The sequence below is a fragment of the Chrysemys picta genome, chromosome 22 (assembly GCF_011386835.1).
Source record: "Chrysemys picta bellii isolate R12L10 chromosome 22, ASM1138683v2, whole genome shotgun sequence".
NCBI lineage: Eukaryota > Metazoa > Chordata > Testudines > Emydidae > Chrysemys > Chrysemys picta.
Genome location: NC_088812.1, coordinates 2,829,668 through 2,837,712, shown reverse-complemented (window position 1 = coordinate 2,837,712; position 8,045 = coordinate 2,829,668). Strand labels below are relative to the sequence as shown.

The following is an 8,045-nucleotide window of genomic DNA, read 5'->3' as shown; positions in this document are numbered from 1 at the left end:
ATTCATTGCTGCAGCACCCGGGCTCGTCCCTCCAGGCGTGGCACCGTGAGAAGTTCACCCCCCGCCCCCAGCTGCCAAGAGTCACACAAATTCATCCAGCCTTTATAATGGGGGGCAGGCGCCCAGGCCTCGTTAGCAGCTGTCTCCATTCATTCAGCCGCTCTAACGCCAACACCTTTTGCATTTCTGCTTATATCAGCTGGGCCCCGTTCCCGCCTGCGGAGAAGAGCGTGGCTGGGGGCGGGGACAGGTGCCCGGGAGAGACCAGAACCCTGCAGGTTACCACCATTCTGAGCGCTGGGATCTGCCCCCACATATCGTCTCCTTACGCCAGAGGCACTGCCTCTTCGGGACAAAACCCAGCCCCCGAGGGGAGCTGCCGGCGGGATTGCTGCGTTCTCGGGGCCCGGCCCCTTTCTAGGCAGCGCTTGGGAAAGCAGACAGGAGAGGGGCATGATGGGGAGGCCAGGGGCCAGATTCTCAGCAGGTTTAAGTCAGTGCAGTCTCGTTGACCCCCATGGGACAACACCGCTTTACATCAGCTGGGGATCTGGCCCCACTGACCCCAGTGGTAGGGGGACCAGATGTCCCGATTTTTGGGTCTTTCTCTTATATAGGCTCCTATTACCCCCCCACCCCCCACCCCCATCCCGATTTTTCACATTTGCTGTCTGGTCACCCTACCCAGTGGGGATCTGGCCCCCACTGACCCCACGCTGAGCTGGTCTTAAAAGTCACTTTTCAGAGCACGGCGAAGATCCCCAGGGACTGCGCACTAAAAGCTCCCAAGGCCGGCCCCATCTCAGCCCACAGAGCCACTGACAAAAACCGGGCGCCTTTAAAGGGACAAAAAAATTGGGCTCAAGTCCTCAGTTTTGCTGCTTTATTGTGCATTTGTTTAAAGTTTTTTTTAAAAAAATATCAATTTGATTTTTTTTACATTAGAAATTCAGGTTCCGGCGAGGCCGGAGACTCTAGGCCCACGTCAAACGGGAGCTGTAGTTGGGAGGTCCTTTGTGCCTCTACTTCCTCCCACAGGCCCTGCTCCCTGGCTGGACTACATCTCCCATAACACATTGTGGAGCTAGGAGCCACTCCCACCCCCATTTTCCTCTGTGGGCCAAGCTCCCTGCCCAGACTACATCTCCCATGATGCACTGCACTCTCTCCCAGCTGCCATAGTGCATCATGGGAATTGTAGAAAGGAGTGTCTCATGCCCCTATTTCCCCCATGGGCCCTGCTCCCTGGCCAGACAACATCTCCCAACATGCACTGCAGTCTCTCCTTGCGACAGAGGCACCAGCAGGGTCCATCCCGGTTATGTTTGTACAGCACCAAGCACCGTGGGGCCTCCCGACTCTACCATAATACAAATAATTAACAACAACAAACCGACCATCAGGTCTCTTCCTCCCCGCTAAGGCAGCAAAAATCCAGCAACACAACCCCCAATTTCTTTAACCGAAAGCCCTTCGCATGAAAACCCGCCTGAGGAATTATTTTGGCTTTTCGTACAAAAAAACGAGCGACGGCCCTGCCGGGGAGGGGCGAGGAGCCAGCGCATGCCGGGCAAAGTGCAGCTGGGCTTTAGGGTGGGGGAGCCCTAAAAAGCAGCTGTCACCATCCCCTGAACCCACAGAGCACCCAGTGCGCCAGCCCAGCGTGGGAGGGTATTAACAGCTGAGTCTGCATCCCATGCTGGTAAGAATTGGTCTGTCTGCAACGGGCGGCAGGATGCTGGAATGATAAGACAGCGCCCCCTGGGGGCACAGGCTGTGCTGCCCTGTCCCGTCCTGGAACATGGGATGGGCAAGCTGCTTCTCCTTTCCCCTCCTGGCTTTGCAGGTACCAATGAACTGGCTTCCCCTCCCTCCCAAATCTGGGGAGAGATCAGAAGTGCCCCCCATTCCAGCATGTTACTACGGCCCCCTACAGGCTGAGGACACCCCCAGCCCTGTACCCGACTGCAAGCCCCCGATGTGGAAGCAAAGGCTGGAGGTGGGGGGGGGGGAGGGGGAGGAGACCTGAATCAGATTCCCAGCAGGAATCTCCCCTGGTACCTGGAGGTGCCTTTTCTTTACCATAGGTGCCAGCCCCAAGGGTCAGAGAAAGGCACCGGGGTGGGCTGTGCTCCAGCAGGGCAGCTCCTGGGCTGCTTGCCAAGCAATGATGGAGGCATGTGCATGGAGGGGGGGTGCTGGTCAGGAGAGTGGTGCCCCCCCGCAGTCCTGGCCAGTCGATTACAGAGTGAAGAAGAGGATAAGCACCACGATGAGGAGAACAAGCAGAATGCCGATCACACACCACTGGCGCCGGTCTGGGAGGAGGAAGCACAGGGGGAGATGCAGTGAGTGGGGGGAAGGGGGGGTAGCAGGGGCGATTCTGAGATGGGGGGTTGGCTTAAGCACTGACACTAGGAACCTCTAGGCTGCCTGGAGTGCATTAAAGAAACCTCCCTCCCACCCGCACACATACCCCAGGAGTAAAGATCACTACCCCCGCTTCCCCCCTCACCCCCCGTTTTACAGAAGGGAAACTGAGGCAGGGGAAAGGACTTGCCCCAAAAGTCACACAGGGCCATGAATAGAAACCAGGAGTCCCGACTCTCTGCTCTCCTTGACTCTAACCACTAGACTCCACTTCCCTCCCAAAGCTGGGGATAGAAGCCAGGAGTCCTGACTCCCGGCCCCTCCCTGATCTAACCACTGACCCCCACTCCCTTCCCAGAGACAGGAAGGGGACTCAGGTTCTGAAGTCTCCTAGGTGCTTTGAAAAATCTCCCCCTGCCCGGCGCCTCCCTCACCGCTGGTCATGTGGGAGACCTTGGCCATCTTCTTCAGCACGCCATCCATGTGGGACTGGGTGCTATCCATCTCCTGGGCAAATTCCTCCAGCATCCTGCCAAGCCAGGGTCAAGCTGTCAGCTCAGGGTGCAGCACCCACCCAGGGGGGCTGTGGTCAAGCCGGGAGAGACATGAACCCCCCCCCCCCCACACACACACACACTAACATGCCTGCCCGGATCTAGTCACTGCCGCTTTCAGCCCCCGCCAAGGTGTCAGGAGGGGGCTTGTCCCATTCCCTCCCTCCACCACCCCCAGGTTGGTGGGGCTTCTCCTCCGGGCACCTGTCATCCCTCTAAGAACTGGGCTGAGACCCACCAAACTCACCTTGCATGTGGGGCCAGATGGGAAGGATTTTCAGATCTGGGACTGGCACCCCCTAGTGGGGAAAGGCCTCATGTCCCATTCCCCACCCCCACGAGCCAGCCAGTCCCCTGCCCTGGGGCTGTAACAGAGCTGGCGCCCCCTAGTGGAGAAAGGCCTCATGTCCCATTCCCAGCCTGTGAGCAGGTCTCCCCACACCCCACCCCACTCACAAGCTCTGCTCGTCCAGCTCGTCCCCGACCCGGCCCGACATGTGCTTCAAGACCCGGATGCTCCCCGACACCAGCTCCAGCTGCTCGTCCTGCTGGTCTATGATCAGCTGCCGGGGAAGGGAGGCAGGAAAAGCCAGTGGGTCGGTGCAGGGGGGTGCGACAGGGTCCCGTTACGGGAGAGGGGGGCGATTGGATTGGAACCAGGATGGTGGTGGGAGAAGGGAACTAAGATGGTGGGAGGGAGGAATTGCTGCCGCCACCCCCTCAAAGTGTGCAACCGCCAGCCTGCAGGGTTAATCCCCAGGTTGTGGAGCTGTGGAACTCCCTGCTGCAGGGGGTCCAACACAGAGGGCATAGGGGTGGCAGCTTGGATAATTTTAGATCCAGCTCTCGGACGGGGTGGATGGGTGTCAGGCCACAGCCCCCAAACCCCGCCACCCTGAACTGATCACTACAGGGGTCTGGAAGGGAGAAATCGTACTCTGGAGCAGCCGGTGCCGGCCATTGCTGGTGACGGGCCCGGGTCTGATCCAGAGGGCAGGGATCTGGGCGGGATACGGACCTAGACAGGCCCATTGGTCCAACATGTAGCCAGATGTAGCCTCTGGTTTAAATCCAGATCATTCCCCCACCCCACCCCCCAGCTTTAGGGGAGTTACATCTGGCCCTGACGCTGCAGGGCATATCCCTGCCCCCCAGCCCCTGCCCGTGGCCTCTGACGGCTCCCCACCTGCTGGTGCAGTTGTTGTTCCTCAACATAGCGGGAATTGGCTGACACCAGCTCCTCCCGCAGCTGGCCGTACCGCTCCGGGGGGGGCTTCTGGCTGGCCCCCCCGCCAATCAGCATCTGCGGGGAGAGAGCGGAGCCCTGGTTGGGGACCCATCCAGGCAGCTGACCACTGGGGGTAGCAAGTAACTCGGGGTGATGGGGACTGGCTGGCTCGGGGGGCGGGGGGGGAATGGGACATGGGGCCCTTCCCTTCTAGGGGGCACCGGCTCCGATCTGGAGGATGGCCACGCAAACTCCATGCTATTTGCCTCCTCCCCCTGCTGTCAGCCCATCCCCTACACAGCAAGACCCTCATTACCAGAGGGGCGGGGGCCAAACGCACCATGGGGACCAGCCCCCCATGAGGGAGAGATCAGGCACCTTGCAGAGTGCCCAGGAAGTATGGGCAGCTATGTCCCTGGATGGAGGATCCCGGCTGCCACTCCAGTCTCCCCCATCAGCGGCTGCGGGACAGAGAGGACGGCGTACCAGGACATGGGATGGGCTATAGGGCTTTCTACGGGGCCTGGGCGGTGCTGCGGGCTGGTGCTCCCCGCCCCCGCCAGCTCTCCGATTGCTGCTCAGGGAGGACGGGACCAGGTACCTCTCTGTTTTTCCGCTCGGCGAAGGCCAGGGCTGACGGGCTGGATATGTGATCCCGCATCTCCTGCGATGGAGGGAAGGGAAGGGGTTAAAAACGAGATTGGTCTGAAGGCAGAGGGGTTTGTAGCGGGGAGAGGGGGGGGCTTGGGAGAGCAGCAGCCCGGGGCACTTCTGTGGGGGTCCCCCTCTCCGTCGGCTTCACAGACAGAAATGGGAGCACAGGGAAGGGAAGGGACTTCCCTATGGTCAACCAGAAAGGCCATGAACAGAACCCCAAGTGACCTGGACTTCCCCTGCCTTAACCACTAGACCCTACTCCCCTCCCAGAGCTGGGGATAGAACCCAGGAGTCCTGGCTCCCAGCCCCTTGCTCTATCCAATACACACACAGAGTTTCAAAACAACCTGCTGGAAACCATGATCCCTGACTCAGTTTCTCCTCCTCCCTGAGCTAGTGGGGTCCCTCTAGTGCACTAGCTGTTGTGCCCCACTAGAGGGCAGCAGAAGCCCACACACTCAGAGAAGGTCTGAGTTCCCAGATTCCTCCAGTAGGGGGCGGCCCTGTGCCTCAGACAGAGACACACACAGGACACGGGACCCTGATGCATTGGGGGGCAGGGGTTCCCCACCTTGACAGAGTCCCGCATCTGCCTCACGAAGGCCCGTCTCTCCGTCAGCTCGCTGGCTTCGATCCTGAACTTGCGAGGGTTCGCCTCCACAATGCGTGCGCCCGAGCTAAGGACCCAGCGCGCAGGGCACAGACAGCGTCCGGGCGCAGGAGTGGGGAGCACAGGAGGGGGGAGAGTGGGTGGGGTGGACGAGGTCCCAGTTGGCCCATAGACATCAAACAGCTCTCTGGATTTCCCTTCATTCCCATGGACTCTCCCAGCAGGGGGCGCCCTGGGGAGCGGGGCAGAGGCCTGGCACGGGAGGGGGTGCGCCCGGCTACTCCCAGCAGGGGGCGCTGTGGGGAGCGGGGCAGAGGCCTGGCACTGGGGGGGTCTCCCGGCTACTCCCAGCAGGGGGTGCCGTAGGGAGCGGGGCAGAGACCTGGCACTGGAGGGGTCTCCCAGCTACTCCCAGCAGAGGGCGCCGTGGGTGGGGGAGCTCCTGGACTCACCCAGCAGGGGGCATCATGGGGAGCGGGGCAGAGGCCTGGCACGGGAGGGGGTGCACCCGGCTACTCCCAGCAGGGGGCGCCGTGGGGAGCGGGGCAGAGACCTGGCACTGGGGGGTCTCCCGGCTACTCCCAGCAGGGGGCGCTGTGGGGAGCGGGGCAGCGGCCTGGCACGGGAGGGGGTGCACCCGGCTACTCCCAGCAGGGGGCGCCGTGGGGAGCGGGGCAGAGACCTGGCACTGGGGGGTCTCCCGGCTACTCCCAGCAGGGGGCGCCGTGGGGAGCGGGGCAGAGACCTGGCACTGGAGGGTCTCCCAGCTACTCCCAGCAGGGGTCGCTGTGGGGAGCGGGGCAGAGACCTGGCACTGGGGGGTCTCCCGGCTATTCCCAGCAGGGGGCGCCGTGGGGAGCGGGGCAGCGGCCTGGCATGGGAGGGGGTGCGCCCGGCTACTCCCAGCAGGGGGCGCCGTGGGGAGCGGGGCAGCGGCCTGGCACGGGACGGGGGCTCCCGCAGGGGAACCGGCCCCCGAAGGATATCAATGGTCTCCTCCAGATCTTCCAGGTCCCACTCGATGCTCCGCAGGCTGTTGCGCAGCTCGTTGGTGGTCCAGTCGAACTCCTCGGTGCTGACGACATGCGTCTCCCGCAGCAGCTCACCCCAGCGCTCGTAGAGCCCCCAGGCCGTGTTCACCGCCTTCTGCACCTCCCTGGGGGGCAAAGGGAAAGGGGGTGAGGGGCTAGTGAGGAGACCCCCAGGGAGACGGCACAGTGCTGCCAAACCCCGTCTGGCTACTCTTCAGCCCCCATCCCACCCCAGAGGTGGCTGCATCTCAGCACCCAGCAAGGAAATCCGGTATAAACAGCCCTCACGCCTCACCCCAGAGGAGGATGGGAACGGATCTCCCCCGCAGCAGAGTGGGGGGGGGGGTCTCTCCAGGGAAGGAGGAGGTCTCTTCTTCCGGGGGGCGGGGGGGGAGAAAGGGGGGTTTCTCCAGGGGCGGGGGGACGGAAGGGGGGTTTCTCCAGGGGCGGGGGGACGGAAGGCGGGGGAATCTCTCGGGGGGGGGGGGGGGCTCCCCAGCGGGGCTCTCTGCACAGGGTCCCGGTGCTATTTTCAGCCCCACTTTACCGGGGGGGGGCGATCTGCGCGGGCCGCGGCCGACTCACCCCCGCACGGCAGAGAACGGGTCCTCCAGGGCCATGCTGCCGCCCCGGCCCCCCGCTCCGCTGGCTGCCGCCGCCGCCGCTCCCCGCCATGTGACCGGCGCTGGCCCGGCCCCGCCGAAGCTCCGGCCGCCGCCTTTGCTGAGGGCGGGGCGGGCTTGCCCGGAGGGGGAGGGGGCGGGGCTCCCCCCATTCACAGCCCTCCATGGAGGAAAGAGGCGGGGGGAGGGGCAAGGCTGAGCTGACCCCGAATTCCCGGCCCTGACCTGCTCCACACTGAGCCAGAGAGCAGAGACATGGAACCCAGGAGTCCGGAGTCTCCCATCCCCCACCACCAGATCCCGCTCCCGTGCCGAAGCTGGGACTAGAACCCAGGAGTCCTGGCACACACACCCCGACCCCACTCTACTCCCAGAGCTGAGAACAGAACCCAGGCGTCCTGACTCCGACCCCCCCCCAGCCCCTAGACTCCACTCCCAGCTCCTCCTCCTCATGGGTGTTCAATTCCAGTCCAGCCAGTATGACTAGTCCCTGCTGTGGGGTTACTGGTTGTCCCCTCCCGGCCCCAGGGGGTTTCTCATGACTCTTGGCAGCTGACTCCATGGGACCCTGGCCCCCAGGGGGCTGCTGCTGGGAGGCCTTGTGAGGGGTGACACTGAGCACTTGAGGACAGCAGGGTGGGGGGTGCATGCGGGTGGGGGGGGGGGTGAGCTGGGTGTGTGGGGAGGGGGGTTGCATCTTGTCAGATTGTGTGCGGGAGTTGTGTGGCATGCAGGCAGATTGTGTGTTTGAGTTGTGTACAGGTAGATTGTGTCCACTCAGGCTGGATCTGGTTGTAGTCAGATTGTGGGGGGAGTTGTGGGGTAGGTGTGTAGTCAGATTGTATCTGTGGGAACAGGCAGTGTGTGTGAGGTGTTTACAGGTAGGTTGTGTACCATCTGATTATGAGGGGATGTGTGTAGTCAGGTTGTATTTAGTCGAGTTGGGGGAGAGTTGTCTGATATGTGTAGAGG

General features: G+C 62.6%; 1 protein-coding gene across 4 annotated transcripts; it reads right to left on the bottom strand.

Moving 5' to 3' along the window:
• Positions 1-869: 869 nt before the first annotated feature.
• STX10 (syntaxin 10) lies at positions 870-7,195 on the bottom strand. 4 transcript variants are annotated; one of them, XM_065576233.1, is made up of 8 exons: positions 7,036-7,195; positions 6,406-6,575; positions 5,381-5,475; positions 4,754-4,816; positions 4,111-4,227; positions 3,381-3,487; positions 2,805-2,899; positions 870-2,318 (listed from the first exon to the last, which is right to left on the bottom strand). In XM_065576233.1, the coding sequence occupies exons 1-8, from the start codon at positions 7,068-7,070 to the stop codon at positions 2,242-2,244; spliced, it is 759 nt and encodes a 252-aa protein (XP_065432305.1). In that variant the 5' UTR covers positions 7,071-7,195; the 3' UTR covers positions 870-2,241. The 4 variants fall into 4 exon arrangements, with proteins under 4 accessions (XP_065432305.1, XP_065432302.1, XP_065432303.1 ...); XM_065576232.1 differs by having other exon boundaries at positions 1,999-2,318; positions 4,111-4,248; XM_065576230.1 differs by lacking the exon at positions 2,805-2,899 and having other exon boundaries at positions 4,111-4,248.
• Positions 7,196-8,045: the final 850 nt, after the last annotated feature.

Coding starts and splice junctions, on each gene's coding strand:
- STX10 (XM_065576230.1), bottom strand. CDS start 7,070: ATGGCCCTGGAGGACCCGTTCTCTGCCGTGCGGGG. Junction 6,576..7,035: donor CCGTTCTCTGCCGTGCGGGG/GTGAGTCGGCCG, acceptor TTTGCCCCCCAG/GGAGGTGCAGAAGGCGGTGA. Junction 2,319..3,380: donor GAGCTGGACGAGCAGAGCTT/GTGAGTGGGGTG, acceptor TCCTCCTCCCAG/ACCGGCGCCAGTGGTGTGTG.